The sequence below is a fragment of the Anomalospiza imberbis genome, chromosome 13, assembly GCF_031753505.1.
Source record: "Anomalospiza imberbis isolate Cuckoo-Finch-1a 21T00152 chromosome 13, ASM3175350v1, whole genome shotgun sequence".
Lineage (NCBI taxonomy): Eukaryota > Metazoa > Chordata > Aves > Passeriformes > Viduidae > Anomalospiza > Anomalospiza imberbis.
This window is the reverse complement of record NC_089693.1, coordinates 7,958,355-7,975,278: the sequence shown is the minus strand read 5'-3', so window position 1 is coordinate 7,975,278 and position 16,924 is coordinate 7,958,355. Positions and strand designations below refer to the sequence as shown.

At 52.6% G+C, this 16,924-nt stretch overlaps 1 protein-coding gene across 1 annotated transcript; it reads left to right on the top strand.

Annotated features, from left to right (window-relative positions):
- The first annotated feature begins 3,584 nt into the window (after positions 1-3,584).
- On the top strand, positions 3,585-11,188 carry RHCG (Rh family C glycoprotein). The gene is made up of 10 exons (XM_068203747.1): positions 3,585-3,808; positions 7,161-7,347; positions 7,807-7,957; positions 8,290-8,437; positions 8,822-8,988; positions 9,439-9,576; positions 9,932-10,068; positions 10,605-10,729; positions 10,912-10,985; positions 11,080-11,188. The coding sequence occupies exons 1-10, from the start codon at positions 3,598-3,600 to the stop codon at positions 11,143-11,145; spliced, it is 1,404 nt and encodes a 467-aa protein (XP_068059848.1). The 5' UTR covers positions 3,585-3,597; the 3' UTR covers positions 11,146-11,188.
- The last annotated feature ends 5,736 nt before the right edge of the window (positions 11,189-16,924 follow it).

Genomic DNA, 16,924 nt, shown 5'->3' with positions numbered 1-16,924 from the left:
CAGGAGCTGATCCACGCGGGTGGGCAGGAGTAACCTGCCACCAAGAGCAAGAGAAGGACAACAGGTGTCCCTGGAAAAGTGCAACCTGCAGCCTTGGGGACGTGGGCTCCCTTCCTCTGGCTCTGGGCTGACATCTCTTGCTGCTTGACCTCGCTCTGCTGTTCGAGCCCTGAAGAAGAGCCAGCCACACCACGCCACTGCCATTGTCCAGCCACTGGCATCTGTCCCAGCAGTCTGCTGAGGTCACTTAGCAGAGTGTGACCAAAGCCTGCCTTATCACAGTCCACCTGGGGCCCGAAACAAACCCAGGGCAAAGGGGAGTTTCCCAGCAAAGTCTGACAGCTTCCAACACAGGCACTGCTGCTAGCTACTCAAACCCCTTCTCCTTTCCTGCCCACCTCAGTGTATTTGCTCTGGAAGCCTATCCAGCTCTTGGGAAGGCCAGCACAGGTGTTGGCTGAGCCCAGGTGACAGTGTTTCCCAGTGTGACAGCCAGAGCTTCTCACACCCCTGCTTCTTGTGCTGTGCCATGTTTGTGCTGCTTTCACAGACATTTGCCCTCTCTGCCTGCTCCACAAGGACACCGACTTCCCTCTCAAACAGTCCTTGGGTTCTTTCTGGACAATCATTTACTTGCTGATAAATGCTGTTTCTTGGGAGGAAGGAGAGAGCACAAGAAAAATAATTTGTGAATTTGGCTCATGTGTGGTTGTCAGTTTGATCCAGATAAGATTTTTTTTTAGCTTAAAAAAGGCTCGCTTTATTTTGTCCTGTTTCCAACATTTATCTCCAAGGGATACTTAATGGTGGGGGCTGAAAAAAGGGATGAGAAAGCCCAGAGCTAAGTGAATTCTTTGATCTCCACCCATACCACCACTCTGTCCTGCCCCAGTGGAAAGTTTGTTTGCCTTTCTTGCCTGAAAAAAAAGTTTTGTTTTGTATTGACTCAGATGCTTTGCTTTCAGGTCACTCCTCATGGACCTGCAAAAGCAACAAGTCACCTTTGATACTGGGCAATGCCCAGAGCCTGACTTGTGCTGCATCAAGGCTTCCAAGACTCCCCAAATCCTCGTTCTCCAGTGCCTTCTTCACCCCATCTGCCCAAAGGCTGCTGGTAGTGGCTGCTTTGGGCACAGATTCTGGGGAGCACCCATTCCCTCCTATCCAGGGTGAAGCTGCCCCAAGGCCTCCAGGCAAGAGGGAGGGATTTCTGCGCTTTAGATTTTGTCTCTACATCTTTCAAATATATTTAGTGCTCATAAAAGTGAGAAACTGGGAGAGACCCAGCTGGGACCAGTACTGTACAGCCCTCACCCAAGGTAAGATCTGGACATTGCCAGACCTGGTCCCACATCTCTTGAGCAGAAAGGCAAATGTTCCTTCTCCCCCAGCGTCATCCCAGAGATTTTTTTTTTTTTTAATCTTGCGTCTCTTATGGGTGCTGGACATGATGGGCAAAATTCTGTGGTGGAGCAAGCTCACACCAGCCTGAAGTTTCCAACAGGACATTTAAGCACCTTGATATTTGTGACTGAGGCATGGTGAAACCTGCCCTGTGTGTCCTACCACTCTTGTAGGGTGGATGCAGTGGTGGTCTAACCCACTGTAGGAAGTGCTCTGCCAGCACTGCTGCAGACACATGTGCTGGCACAGCCCCATCAGCCTTCCCAGTGTTATCCTGGCCCTGAAAAGGAGCCTGGAGAGAAGCTGGTCCTTTAATGGGCTCTCACAGCATGGACAGCCAGTGGAGCATGCCTGCCGTGATGGGACTGCAGTGACAAAGTGCTGATCTGCAGGTTGATAAGGAGGGGCAGCGCAGCAAGGTGAGACTATCAGGCCAGCAGAAAAGCCATTAGCCTTTGTTCCTGGCCTCCACACACGGGAAGAGGGGCTGGGGACAGCAGGTGGGACAGAACTGCTGCCTCTGGGGTCTGCACAAAGGCTTTGCAAGCTGCTTTTCTGGAGACCCTACCATTTCAGTGATGGTCTAGATTAGAAAAGCTCTGCAGTTACTCTTTTGCTCAAATAATCACAAAGTGTAGCTGCTGGTGGCTACAGTACCTAAGCAAGTCCCCTTTTGTTTTAAAATGCTCCTCTGTGCTGCCTTTTTCGAGGTGTCTGAAGGCTGCTCTAGGGCAGGGCAGAATACCAGTCTTACCACGTAGCTGGCATGAGAACATTCAACTGTCAACAGTGTTCCAGCAATTAGAGATCACATATTGTTTGGGGATTTCAGCTTCCTTCTAGCTGGAGATCTTTTGTATCCTGGCGTGTACTGCTGAGACAGCCCTGCAGACACCCTGTGTAATGGGAGACCCAAAAACACACCCTGAGCATCATTGCTCGAGGGGGAGCTCGTCCTTCAGACAACAGCAAAACCCACTCGCTTTAGGTGTCCCCAAAAAGTGACCCCAGTCACATGAAGCTCTGCTCATGCAGGGTAAGGGCTAAGGCAGATGGGCTTCTCTCTTCTTCCCAATGCTGTCTCTATCCTGCTGCCTGCACGGGTTCAAATGAGGTTGGAGAATGATTTTGTGTGGCCGTCAGTCTCTTCAAGACCATCCACAGCATTTTTCTGCCATCTGTCATTTTGAGAAGAAAGCACACAAGAAAAAATAATAAACTCAAATTATTGCCTAATCAACACCAAAATCAGTGCTGCTTGCTCAGCCTGCAGGCCACAATTAGATGCCATCAGCAAATTTGGGCAGCTTGCCTGGGCTGCAGTCTTTCATCTCTTGAAGACTGACAGGCAACCCAGGGATCTGCAGGCAGAGGAAGGAGCTGGGATCCGTTTGAAGGACTTGCCTGGCTTTTTGGGGTAAGAGCATATAATTCAAAACAGTGGGAAAAATGGACTTTTGTGTTTATGTTTGTTAATTAAAGGAAAACCATAGCAGAGGAGGGGCTGTTTAGGCCTCCAGCACCATCTCACAGTATTGCCCTGGTTATGCTTGCCTTGCCAGGAGGATGCTCTGGGTAAATCACTTTGGGAAATTATGGAACATGTGTCACTTGAACATCCTCACAGCCTTGGCAGGGCCATCACGTGTCTGTGCACTCATGCAGGATCTTGGTACCTGGTTTGAAGCGCACACCTTCCTCTTCCTCCTGTTCTGCACCTCAGCTGCTTTTCCAAAAGCCAAGAGCTGGAGCAAAGGGCAGTGCCAGCTGGGGAAGGGCGATCTCAGAGCTGGGGAGGGGGTGAGGGGAGCACCCAGAGCCGGGAGGGAGGGGAGCAGGGATCAAGGTGCTCCTGCCAGGGGCAGGGAAGGGGTGTGGGACTGGGCAGAGCAGGGGGCTGGACACTCTGGCTCCACTCCCCAGTCACACTGGCCTCCACATCTGCTCGTCCCAGTGGAGGCAGGGCTCAGAGGTGCTCAGAGCAGCTCGGAGGAAAGGTGCTGAAGCCTGTCCCTGCTCCCAGGGAGGCAGGTGGGTTAGAGGAACAACCCTGCCGAAGCTCCAGTGCTCTGAAATGTGATCCTGCCGGAGGCACCTCCCTGGGCCCCACCTCGCCCTCTCCGACCTATATATGTGACCGGCCCGGGGCGGGTGCGGGCGACGCGGCTCGACAGTGTCCCGGAGTCCCGGTGGATGGACAGGCCGAGGCACCAAGGCATGGCGAAGAACACGAACATGCGCTGGCGGCTCCCGCTCGTGTGCCTCCTCTGGGAGGTGGCCATGATCGTCCTCTTCGGGGTCTTCGTGCGCTTCGGTGCTGAAGCTGATGCGCACTGGGAGGAGGAGAAACGAGAGATGAACCTGACCAGTGACATAGAGAACGATTTCTACTTCCGATACCCCTGTGAGTATTCTGGAAGCCTAATGCTTGTGCTGGCTGGTCCCCATCCCATCCATCCCATCCCAACCGGTTCTATCCCATCCATCCTATCCTGTGCTGTGGCAGAGCCTGTCAGAGGCGCTGTCCCCACCAATTGCTAGAAAGCTATGCTCTTGCCTTGAGGCTGGCTTGGGGTTCACCAAAAAAACTCATGGCCCTCCAGTGCCTTGGGGCTCTGTCAGCAGGGTACCGTGACGTCTTTTTTCCAGGAATAGGGCTGACGTGTTCCCAACACTCTGCAAGTTTCAGCTTTCTGCCCCCTCCCTCAGCCTTGGATCAGAGCAAGCCTTTCTGTGCACACAGAGAAACGGCTGTCGAGATCCTGTGACATCTTCCTCCTCTTCCTCCTCTTCCTCTGTCCACCCCCTCACTTGTGAATTACCCTTTAGCTACTGGCATTTCAGTGCCACAGTCCTCCTAAGCTGCCAGGTTCCCAGGGTTCTTGGGTCTCTGTATCATAGTGACACAGAAATTATTCAGAAGGTTAAAGCTCTTCTGGCCAGCCAGTGCCTCTGGGTGGCTTTGATCTCCAGGGCTGGTCATCTCTGTGAGCCTTTCAGAACAGGCTGCTTCTGTAGGCAATTGTTTCCAAGGAAGCAACAGGCCTGAGTCATGCATCTATTTAGAACATTTCCATTAAAAACACCTGCTAAATCAAAGGAGCTATAGCAACCTGTGGCTGCTGAGGATTAGCTAGTTGAGAAAAGGATTTGCTTACAGAAACCCGCTGCTCAGTCAGCCTCCAGGTTCATGTACGGTCGTGGCTGCCCTGGGCTCTCCCTGGACATCTGCCCTTGGGACTAGCCCCACACGGGTTAGCGTGAAGCAGCAGCAGTGCCTGAGGGCTGCTCTTGTCACTGGTGTGCTGGGAGGACATCAGGAGTCCAAGAAAGAGTGTGTAGGAGCTAAGGAAGTGACATCTCTTCTGTCCTCATATCCCACTCCTGCTCTGCAGTGCCAAATATTCCCCCTCAAATGGCAAGATGGATTCAACACAACTAAATCAGTCTAAGGGCAACTGCTCAGTTTAGCTTTGAAATACATTTCTGTTTCAGGCCTGAGGAAGGGCTCACGTGCCCAAAAGCACAGCTGTTCTTTCTCCCTTATCTAATCAGAAATTTTCTCTCTCTGCAAAGATAGACAAACATGACAAGGTGGCCAAGCCCTGGAATTTTAATCCTTGTGTCCATCCAGTGCTGCTCAGAAGACTCTGGTGGTTGGTCACCCGAAGATCATTTATTCCGTCATATCTGCGAGCACTGCTGTCCACAGCACCTGTCTGCAGTGGCAGAGGGATAAGAGTGACAAATAAACAGGTCCTCCAAGCCGGAGGAGATTGGGAAGGGAGGCAGAGGGAAGTTGTCCTGGTCTCAGGAAGCCAATACGTGGTTGTGTCAGTGGTGCCCATTGCCAGGTCCAGTCAGTGTGACAATTCCTTCTCATTTTGGATTGCACATGGATATTCCATAATCTGTGACTCATCTGCTCTCGAGGGGAAAAGAAATGAGATTTTTTTTTTGTCCCTGAGAGCGTTCCCAAAGCCCAAACACTTATTCTTGATAGTTATGGCAATTGTCCTGCCACAAAAGCAGGCTTACAAAACCTGTAGGGCATGGCAATGCCTGTGCTGCCTCTGAATGATAACAATGTTATTCAAAGGAAAACAAAGGCAAGGGTTAGGAAAAGGTTTTAGATTGGGTGTGGTTTAAAGAAAGATCTGCTCTTCCTCCTGAGTTCATACAGGGTCCAACACAGAGTGGGATCCTCTGGGTTTTTGGAAGGCACACAGTCCACAGCTTTAACTCTGACCTGTGTATTTCTGCTTTTAGGATGAAAGAATAAATATATGATGCAAATGGCAGCAGATTAATCTAGCTGTATATTGTGCTGCTTACACTGGAAAAGAGAAAGGGGAAATAAATACAGCTGCAGAGAGAAAGTCTATGGGACTGTGTGGTAAAACCACAGTAACTAAGATTGGTTCTTAGGACATGTGGAGCAGTGCTTTGGAAGTGACCTCTGCTGAACAGTGCCGGCTGCAGATCTCGTCTCCTTCCTTTTTAAAGAGTGATTTCATACATATGGGGGACATTTTTAAAAGCAATCAGATTAGCATGGCACTACATGGCTTAAGCCTGTCCAAATGCTCATCCTTAAACATGTTGCAAGGTCTTCTAAAGCACAAAAGGACAAAACTCTCAGCTTCTGCAGAGCTATGCTTCATGCAAGTCTTCACCCACCCTCAGTGAAGTAGCAGAAATAAGCCCTATGGAAATGGACCAGGGGCTGATGGATTTCAGCACAGTTTGAAGGTAGAGCAGACTTGCAGCCACAGAATTTCCTTTGCCCTGAGCTTACACTTTCTCTGAGTGCACAGACTTTGTTGGATGCAGTGGCTATAATGATTTGTGGACTGCAAAATACAGAACATTCTGGTTTAGCTCCATCACTGCTGCATCTATCTGCTCTGCAGCACGGGTTTGCTGGCAGGAGTCTCCCAAGGGGGTTCCCAGCCTTGGGCTCTCCTGTTCTTTCCATTGGCTGAGTGGCCTGCAGTGTTGGGGTTTGCATGGTTCAATTTGTAAGTATGCAAGCGTTTCAGCTCACTTAATTGCAAAGCAATGCTTATCTGATAGAAAGGTGCAGCACTAAAAAGTTCAGCAGGTTTACTGCACCAAGAAGGTCTTTTAAGAGGCTCACACAGATCTGGTTTCCCCCAGGGAAGGGCATCTGAGGGGCTTGGGTGAGCAGGTCTGACCATTAGTGGGAAGAACTGGGTCTCTCTGGTTTAAGCACTAAAAATCTCACACGGTGGGTTTCTGCTCTCAAGGGTATTTTGCCGAAGCATTTAAAAACGTATTTGTAAACTTTCCTTGTTCTTGGGCTCTCCTTGCTCTGAGCCATCCCCGGGACCCTGCACTGAATAGACCTACCCAAAATGACAATTTACGTGTTTTAACAAAACTTTACTGGTCATTTCACATGATGGTTTTGAGATTTTCACAAAAGGAGAAAAAACAATCTGAATACAAAAATGTTTTCCTTTGTACACTCCATTACTCTCAGGTCTTCTTTTGCACACAGCTTTTAGTAAACATTTGTTTTAAAGGCTGAGCCTTTTAACCAAAAGCCAGTTTCTAAAAGCTGAGCCATTTTCAGACTTAGAAACATGGGGACATGAGGCAAACACACATTTTCTCTTGAATTTCTCCCTTACTGCTACTGATGTAATTATTTTTCTTTTCAACACCAAATGCATGTGGCACTTGCAGCCCTTCTGTCCCCGCAGAACTGACAGTCCCTTCCCTCTGCACAGCTTTCCAGGATGTCCATGTGATGATTTTTGTGGGCTTTGGCTTCCTCATGACCTTCCTCAAGCGCTATGGATTCGGAGCTGTGGGTTTCAATTTCCTCCTTGCTGCCTTTGGCATCCAGTGGGCTCTCCTGATGCAAGGCTGGTTCCACTCTTTCAAGGACGGGAAGATCCTCATTGGAGTGGAGAAGTAAGGAGGAGCTGGGCTCTGGGATGGCACCTCTGGCCTGGCCAGTGGAAGAGCTGGAATGAGAGCCAAGCAGTTGGCAACACTGTCCCTCAGTTATGTCAAATGCAAATCAGTCTCTAAACTGTTGTTTTCCCTCCACATACTTCCACTTGCTTTCCACCTTCTAGTCCAAAGGTACCTGCCATTGTGGTGGTACTGCTCAAAGGGAAACTTGAGATGAGTGTCACCCCTTAGTGCCGAGCCAGGCACCACGGATGCCAGTGCTGAGAACATGTATCATCCACCTTACCTGAATAATGTGGGGGTGTGAGGGTGGGAGGAAGGTCAGTGGGAAATCCAGGGATGTCTCCTAATCACTACGTCCTCTTCAGGTGGGATCTCTAGAGCTGGGGGTGGGTAAGAGTGATTTACAGAGAAGTATTTCCTTATTAAACCACAATTTTCCTTCCCTTTTTTCAGCCTGATCAATGCTGATTTCTGCGTGGGCTCTGTGTGCATCGCCTTTGGGGCCATCCTGGGAAAAACCAGCCCCATACAGCTCCTTGTCATGACTTTGTTTCAAGTCACACTCTTTTCAGTGAATGAGTACATCCTCCTCAACCTTCTTCATGTAAGGCTTTAGGTAGTACCTGCTTTGTTCTGCTCCTTCCTCTCTGCACCTCTCCAAACTGTCTCCCTTTGCTATGGCTCCACCAAGCCACTGCCTTCATAAGCATAAAAAATGCAAGAATTCAGGCAGCAAAAGTAGGCAGATTGGGAAGGAGAGGGGCAGTGGGTCGTACTTCCCTGGGAAGGGAGATCTTCTGGGGTTTTACACATAAGCCTGGCAATTCAGGTCCCTCTGTCAAGTGCACAGACAAGCTGGGCATGATGCAAATCAGGCCTCAACTCCAGAATGAGTGGCGATTGCTGAGGCAAACCTCTGTTTTCCCATGGCTGCAGGTAAAGGATGCAGGTGGCTCCATGACCATTCACACCTTCGGAGCCTACTTTGGCCTCACAGTGACACGGGTCCTGTACAGACCCAACCTGGAGCAGAGCAAGGACAAGCAGGGCTCTGTGTACCACTCCGACCTCTTTGCCATGATCGGTGAGTCAGCCCTCATCTCGGGGTGCAGCTACATGGGGAGCACTCAGCTGCACAGGGCTGGTTCCTCCTGTGTCTCTGGGAAAAACCAAAACCAGCATATGGAGTTGAGGAGCTCTGTATCCCAGAGGTCTTTCACATTTCAGAGTTACTCAGCTCCCTTCGTCTCAGCTGGGCTGAGATGGTGCCTGGGAAGATAAGGATGCATTTTGGTTCCCTTTCTCTGCCAGCCTTTCCTGATGCTGGTCTCATCATGCGGGGTGTGGATCTGGGGAAGCAGGACTACGGGATGTAACGTCCCCCTGTGCAGAAGAGTTTTTTTTTTTCAGTCCCTGTATTCTCTCTTTCCCCTTTCTCTCCCTCATCCCATGTGCCCCATCCCACCAGGTACCCTGTACCTGTGGATGTACTGGCCCAGTTTTAACTCGGCCATTTCTGATCACGGGGATGCCCAGCACCGGTCTGCCATTAACACCTACTGCTCACTGGCTGCCTGTGTCCTCACCACCATGGCCTTCTCCAGCATGCTGCAAAAGAAGGGCAAGCTTGACATGGTAAGATGGGAGCAGGGACTGGATTTGCTCTGCTGGGCACGTTGCAGAGCCCTTTTTGGCAGCGCTCCCCATCAAACAAGGCCTGCGCAGCAGCTCATGAGCAATCGGGGGGCTGACTTGTACGTGTTGGATGTGTGGGTGACATGTCTCTGTGACAGCAGAGCTTGCATGACACACGGGTGAGACAATTTCCATCTCATCACAACTCCCCACCCATATCTGTGGATGCAAAGAACATGTGTGGTACGGGGAGTGGGAGTCTATGTGCACCTGTGCTACAGACAGAAGCTGCTTGTTCTTTTCTTGTTTTTCACCACCAAGTAGGAAAATGGGCCCTGATATTTCCTCTGGAAACATTTTCAGAGCTGATTCTCCCACTTTGACATTTGCACCATCCCTGAGCAATTGCAATCTCCCTGAGATGCCAAGGCAGAGTGGTTGCTCCTGCAGGTCCACATCCAGAATGCCACACTGGCCGGCGGCGTGGCCGTGGGCACCAGCGCCGAGATGATGCTGACTCCGTATGGCTCCCTCATTGTTGGGTCCATCTCTGGCATCGTGTCCACGGTGGGGTATGTCTACTTCACGGTGAGTGCTGCTCAAGGGGTCTGCAGCCCTGGTCCTGCTGAGGAGACCAGAAATGCTTTCACTTCCCTTTGACAGTTCCTGCTTTCCAGAATCCCTTATGAGTTGTACTTCTGTCTCCTTTTACTGCCCAAAAATGCTCAGGAAGTTTCAGACTCCCAACAGGAGCATGTTTGGAGAATAGGTTGTTAGTTTATCTTGAGCTTGGCTCACATCTTTGTCTACAAGTTTTTAGCTCTTTAATGGGACACAGTATCTCTCCTCTTTCTCTGCTTATCCCAGTCTCCCATGGAAGGAACTAATCCTTTCCAGGGCCACGCTCAACTCCCTAATCTCTTTCTACTTCCCTTCCCCTCAGCCTTTTTTGGAGTCTAGGTTGCACATTCAGGACACATGTGGCATCCACAACCTCCATGCCATGCCAGGCCTTATTGGGGGCATTGTGGGGGCTATCACAGCAGCTGCAGCCACGGAGGATGTGTATGGAAAGGAAGGGTAAGATGGCTTGAAAATCTTCCCTGAGAATAGATTTTACCTGAAGCTCTGTGGGCTGGGAGCAGGGAGCAAATAGCATCTTTTGTTAATAGTTCAGAGTTGCCCAGAGCTATTCCTCAGAAACATGGGGTGCGCTGTCTGTGTTTGGCTTACTGAACTGTAGCCTCATCTTATGCAGCTGACTCTTGGTGGCCTCATAAAGTGAGCCACAGTCCCACTGTTTGGCATTATCCTGGGCCACAATGGGGAGGGAAGTGCTTCTCCCTCTCCCCTGCATTGTTTTGTGGGGTCAGGTAAGGCTAGAAGTCTGAATTACAAAGAGAATATTTATATTTTGGGCTCCTCCTTGGTAAAGCTTTGCCAGGGGTCAGAGAAAGAAGTGAGTGGTGTTTTGGTCATGGCAACACTCTCCTGGTCCACTGCACAAGAGGGATGGGGCTAGGGAAGAGTTCCTAAGAGAGCAGGGCAACATGGTTCCTCCGGAGCCAGGAAATGTCTCCTGCCAGGGCAATCATCACCATTTCTGCCCTCGGCAGGTTCATCAAGGCGTTTGACTTCACGGGCGTGTACCAGAGGCGGACACCCAGCATCCAGGGAGGATTCCAGGCAGCCGGCATCGTGGTGTCTCTGCTGATGGCATTTGCCGGGGGGGCCATCGTGGGTAAGCCGGAGGGGAGCACGGAGAGGGGAGTGCTGAGCCAGCCTGCAGCTGAAACAGCGGCATCCATGCGCTGCATACATCCGGGGGGGACGGCACCGAGCGCTGTGCCAGGGCTGCGTTTGCCCCTTTGGGTGGACCACCCGCATCCCCCCGTGCCCACCGCCCTGCCCTCCTCCTCGCAGGGGGCATCCTGAAGCTGCCCGTCTGGGGGGACGCCGCGGCCGAGAACTGCTTCGAGGATGACATTTACTGGGAGGTGAGGGGGCCGCGGGCGGGAGCGGGGCGGGGGGCACGAGATGGCGCTGTCGGCCCGCGGCCCGGCCCGGGGGGCTCAGGGGGCTCTGCCGCAGGTGCCCGAGGACGAGGAGAGCGACGTGTACCACATGCACAACCCCGACAAGCCCGCCTCGCCCTGAGCCGCGCCCCGCCGCCGGGCCGAAGCATCCTCTTCTCCCCCCGGGCCGAAGGATCCTCTTCTCCCCGTGACGACAGGGCTCTGCCCTTCTCTGCCGCTTTTGTAACGAGCTGCTGTGGATATAATAAAGTCGTGTTCTTCTTTCCAGGCCTGTGCTGCCGTGTGTCCGCGGCCGAGCGGGATGGGATGTGCGGCACAGCAGCTGCCAGGAGAGCTCTTGGCTGCCCGGGGCAAAGCAGAGGTGCTGGGACACTCCAGGTGCCCTGGGGACAAAGTGGAGGCATGAACGGTGGCAACACAGGCTGGGTGTATTAGACAATGTATTAGATAATGCAGTCTGGGGAGATACTTGGTTTGGGAGCTGGCACCTTGAGATGACAGCCCCCACGGTGGGGGCTCAGCCCCTGTGGGAAGCACAGGCTGGGCTGGTTCTTTTTGAGGAGGGGATGCTGGGGTGCAGCAGCTGAGCCTCTACTCATTCTGCCATCCACGGTGGTGGTGAGGGCTGTCTGTGAGTTCAGCTACACTTCTACATGATGGCCTCTGCCATCACCTTCCCTTGAACTGCCCTACCAAGGCCTCCGTGAGCTCCTTCAGAACCTTGTTTGCATGCACAGCACAGAGTGACAGGATCCCTTTCCTCTTTTTTGGCTTCATACATTACTTCCAGTGTCATCAGATGGCTCTTTCCACTGTCTGGTGCTATTCTGATGGGAAGAGGACAGGTCCCATCTCTTATCTGGACCATCAGGCTTCAGCCAGAGTTGGAGGAAACAGGGATGAAAACCAGGCCTAAAATCCTGCATGTTTTCCAGGATGATATAATATGAGGAGCAGGAAAGGAAAAGGGAGGGGGGAAAGGAGGTAGGAGTGCTGATAGGTCTCTTCACTGCGTCTAGATGTAATTCTTACACCTGAAGCGGGGAGTCAAAAGTAGCTATTCACATCCCCTTGGGATATGACACCCTCATTTTCCATGCTGGGTAAAGACAAAAACCCTTTACAACATGTTTCTGGAATTTGTCAGCGGCTGCCAGCAGCAGCATGTTAATTAAATGTCGGCAAAGATGGAAGCAAGAGGCTCTGCTCTAATTGGACACTTTGCTTGGTGGAGCTGAAAAACATTGTGACAGAGGAGGAGGTGCCGAAACACTGTGTTCCCCTGCCATGGCGGGGACGGGGACAGCCAGGCATGGGAGACGCTCTCTCCTGTACACGTTTGGCCTGAAACAACCTCACCACTGAAAAAAGAAGACTAATAAAAGGCCTAAAATCCTCCATAGGATTGGTCTCAAGCACTGCAGCAGTGTGGGATGCAGGGAAAGGGCTGGCTGGCTAAAGAGAATTGCATAAATATCGTAGCCGGGCCATCAGGAGCTCCAGCCCGCTTGCCAGCAAGTGGTGTATCATATATGTCTTTTATGATGGCAAAGACAGGTCTGACAGGGGTCAGAAATGGCATCTGGAGAATGATCCCTGCAGAGGCTGAAGCATACATTGAGCTGCATCCTTTCTCTAAGACAGGGATGGGAAAATGTAGGGCAATTGTTTTCCCTGGGCTGGGATCTGCTGAAGGAGGGAGATCTCATCCCAGCTTCTCTGCACTGGGAAAGGGATGTAACAGCCATTTTCTGCGTGCAGCTTCATCTAGAGAGTGCATCAGAAACCACCACAGGGATGTTTACTGATAGGCACCATAGACAATGTCATTTCAGAAAGGGAGTCCAAAACTTTTCCCCACAAGCCTGCAAAATCTGAAAGCAGAAGCAGACCTTTTGGGCACTGCATTTCCTCCGGTGTGACTGGACTGGTGTCCCTTCATCCCACACCATCTGAGTTCTGTCTGTGTCCCAGATAATCTGTGTGTCCAACCTTCGTGGGCTCTGGTCTTTCCTCCCAGCAGCTTACAAGGGTCCATGGGGTTCAGTAATGGCAAAGACTGGGTGACTCTCATTGCTTCAGCAAGGTGGCCAACCCACATCTCTGGTGGGGCAGCACTGTGAGCCCTGGGAGACAGTCCTGTCCCATGTGCACATGCTGGAAGAAGAAGCCCTGACCCAATTCCCTGGCCCTCTGGGCTGTGCCTCCTCCTCGTGGGAAGACACCCAAATTGCCCAGGCTGCTGGGCAGCGAAGCGTTTTATTGCCCGTGCTCTTGCGGGGCTCAGTCTGGTCTCAGTACCTAAATCACTCGCTGGGGCTGGCCGTGCAGTTTTAATTCCCTGGCAAACAATGCCGGGATCGGGCTGGCGCGTTTGAAGTGCGGTCGCGGCCCCAGCAGTGGACTGAGGGTTTCTCAACGGGGGAGCGTGGAGAGCAGAGGATTGGGCTGCTCCAGCAGGCGGGAGAACATGTGAGAAAGGGGCTGTAGATACTCGCGGGGATTAGGTGGTACAAATTGGCTGGGAAGCACCGGAGCCATTGACCAAAGTTGTCCTGGGGCAGGTTCCCATGGGGGGGGTGTCTGAAACAACCTGCCTTCAAGGAGGCTGGAAGGCCCAGCCTGGCTGCTAATCCCCTGGGATCTCTGTGGCACGGAGCAGAAAAGAGGTTAAAAAAAGGGGAAAATCTCATGTAAAGGTGGTGGTTTCCCCAAGGGGATGATGTTAGAGAGAGAAGGGAGGAGGTGGGGGGAGGAACAGCATAGTTTAATCCCTCTTTTAATAGGCAGGTGGTGGGCTTTGCTCAAACTCCTGCTCCTGCAAGCTGCTGCAGAGATTTTGGCAGAAGGCCTTTGCTCACCTCTGCTGCCCCCCACTCTTGGTGGAGAGGGTTCCCATCTGTGGATCTTCCCGGGACAAGGGGGCTTGCCTGCTTACTACATCTGTGCCCATGTGTGTGTTGGTGTGCACGTCCATGGTGTCAACCCCACATTTGGGCTGAAACGGGCTCATTGCACACCCCAGCCACTGGCCACTGCGTATCTGCTGCTGGCGGTGTGCCCACGCGACCAAAGCCACCTGTCCCCACAGCCGTGCCCTCAGCCTTCTTCCCTTGCACGGCTGGCACACTGAAAACCACGCTGCAGGAGCTGCTGGTGATGCTCACACGCTGTTGGCCGTGGTGCCACTGTGCACATCCTCCCACCTGTGCCTATCCACCTACCTTTGGGCCGGGGCGAGCGTGTGTGTGTCCGAGCCGGCGTGTCCATGTCCACGCCTGCGTGAGCACCGCTCCAGCCCCTTCTGAAGGAGCGCTGTAAATTGTAATCAGATTAGGGCAGCCGGTCGCTTAGGGCCCTTGAAAAGGGCATACGTCCCCTCATCAGTACCTAGCATTGAGTCGCACAAAGGGTCTAAGTAACTCGGCAGGGGTCGGGCCCTCTGGAGCGCAGGGGAGGGGGCTCGCCTTTCTTTTCTCTCTGTCCCTTGTAATTATGTCAATTTGCTAGCCAAATTGTTTGCTTGAGTGGACAGTGGGGGCTTGCCCCCCTTCACACCTCCCCCCCACCCCTAACCCCATTCATGTGCTAATGTGGGAAGGAGCATGGCCTCCTGACTTCGGGAGGTGGCCGTCAAGGAGCAAAGCACAGGGGGGCATGGGCCAGGAGCCCCCCATTTATGTGCCCATGGATGGCACAGCCTTGCAGCCCTGATGAACAGGGCTCTCTCCTGGTTACTTTACCCCATGGCAGGGTGTGCAGTGGCCGACCAGCCCCAGCCAGCCCTGGTTTTCTCTGGCCACCCCTCACCTGTGCCACATGCCCACTCGGGCCACGGCATCCCCAGGGCCAGGAGCCATGCCCTCTGCGCTGTGGTTTTCCCGGCACACCTCCCCACCCGCGCACCTCCCAGCATTTGCATATATTCTGCCCGCAAATCCTTGTCAAGGGGACCCTCTTTATTGCCTGTATAGATCACAGGGTGTTAGTTAAGGGGCTTCTTTGTATTGCCTCAGACAGCTGGGGTCATCAAAAGTCCTGTGGTGGGAAGGAGAGACAGGAGGAGGGGGGAAGCTCTGACAATACAGACTGAAGGATTAAAGGAGCATATAAAGTTCCTATTGAGTGAGACAAGAGGCTGTTCACTCCCAAGATTGACAGCAACCAGGAGGCGATTCCCAACACAATGTCCAATTAATTCTCTACCCTCTTCGCTGCCGTCTCCTCCTCCCTCTTCTCCTAGGCTGGGGCATGAGCAGGGAAGGGCTGAAGCTAAGATCCTTGAGAAGGTAATTAATTATTCCTGACTAAGAGGAGCTTGCCGAGGTGAAGGCCAGTCCCCAGGCTCCATCCCCCTCCCATCAGTTTGGGCCACTTCAGGGTAGTTTTCCTCTCTATGACAGAGCTGTCCCACCAAAGGTCCATCTTCATGGCATGTGCTGGACAATAACCTGGGCTACTACTACTGAGCCTGGAAGAGGCAGATTGAGGGCTAAAGCCAAGCTGACAGTAGAATGCAGCAGGACAAGGCAGCAGTAGGAAAGCCAGGGAGCAGGGCAAGGTGCATGACCAAGATGTATGGGTATGCAGAGCGTCTGGGGAGAGGCAGAGCAGCATGTGCTGGGCCTGGGGATCAGATTTTACCTGTGTGTGCAGTGGCAGTGGTTAAAGCAGCTCCACCTGCCCTGGTTTTGTGGGGAGAAGTGGGTTTCTGGCAGTGGGGTTGCATTGCCACTGTTCCCTGGGCTGGCCAGACACACTGGCCCTAGTGCTGGGCATAGCAGGACATGTAGGGGATATTGTAGGATACTGCATCTCTTTGATATAACCCCATGTACAGGAGCAGAATCTGGGCTACCATGTGAAATTTCTGCAAGCCACTGGGTACAAAATTGTCTGATTTGTCTGGTCTGGCTTTTTCCCTTACAAACACCTCATCCCAGAGGGAGGAAAGCACCTTTCTCTGAGCTGGCCATCTTTTTCTTGGTACTCTGTGGCAATGTGGCTCCCAGACATGAGTGGCCAAAGTCCTTCAACAGTGACAAACATCTTCAAACCACCTCATTAGGGAGAAAAAGCCATGCAACCAGGACAGCCTGTTCTCACCACAGGGACATTTTGGCCAGCCCATCTTCTACTCCTCAGCATTGACCCCTTCCCCTCCGCCACCCCTGCCCATGGCACTGAGGATGCCCCAGTCGGCACGGGGTGGGGAACCAGTGCTACCCTCCCTGCGCACCTCAGGGGCAGGGGATGCCCTCGGGATGCCGGCATGGGGCTGCCAGTGGCTCGGCATCTCCTGCCCGCTCCCTCCCGCCGCACACGCTCCCAGTGAAGTTGTTTGAAAGTCTTCCGGCAGTTTTCACGGCCAGGAATAACAGATTAGCCATGATCTGATCAGCCCAGTATCTAAGCTGTATTCTCCCTGCTGACAAGTATTTGAAAGAGGGGAGGGGCCACTTTCAGCCCAACGATGAATCTTTCACCGACAAGAAAAGACCCTTTTTTCTCCCTGCCAGCCGTGCCCTGTTGCTAAGCGAGACCCGGGGCTGCTGCTTGCACGCGGCCGGCTCCAGCCGTGCCCTCGGGTTAGCAGGATCAGGATATTCACACCAGACATCTTGTTTTTTAGGGAGGATGTTTCTTTTCTCACCCACCTCTGACTGGCAAATAACAGCTCGCCAGCGAGGCCCGGGGATGCTCCTGCTGAGGCAGCTTACCCTGGGAGGAAAGGGAAAACGCAGAAGCTGTTGGAGGGCAGACTGGGGCATTGGGGTCAGGCACTCAGCCCTAAATGTCTGGGGTTTGCTACCACACATGGGGCTGTCCCTGTCTGGGCTGTGGAAGGGCAGCCACCTCACAGCCCCCATGTCCTGGTGGTTTTGGGCACAGTGGGACCG

Excerpts from the sequence above, each read along its gene's own strand:
- RHCG (XM_068203747.1), top strand. The coding sequence starts at position 3,598 with ATGGACAGGCCGAGGCACCAAGGCATGGCGAAGAACACGAACATGCGC. Across the intron at positions 7,958-8,289 it reads TCCTCCTCAACCTTCTTCAT|GTAAAGGATGCAGGTGGCTC; the intron begins GTAAGGCTTTAG and ends CCATGGCTGCAG. Across the intron at positions 10,730-10,911 it reads TGCCGGGGGGGCCATCGTGG|GGGGCATCCTGAAGCTGCCC; the intron begins GTAAGCCGGAGG and ends TCCTCCTCGCAG.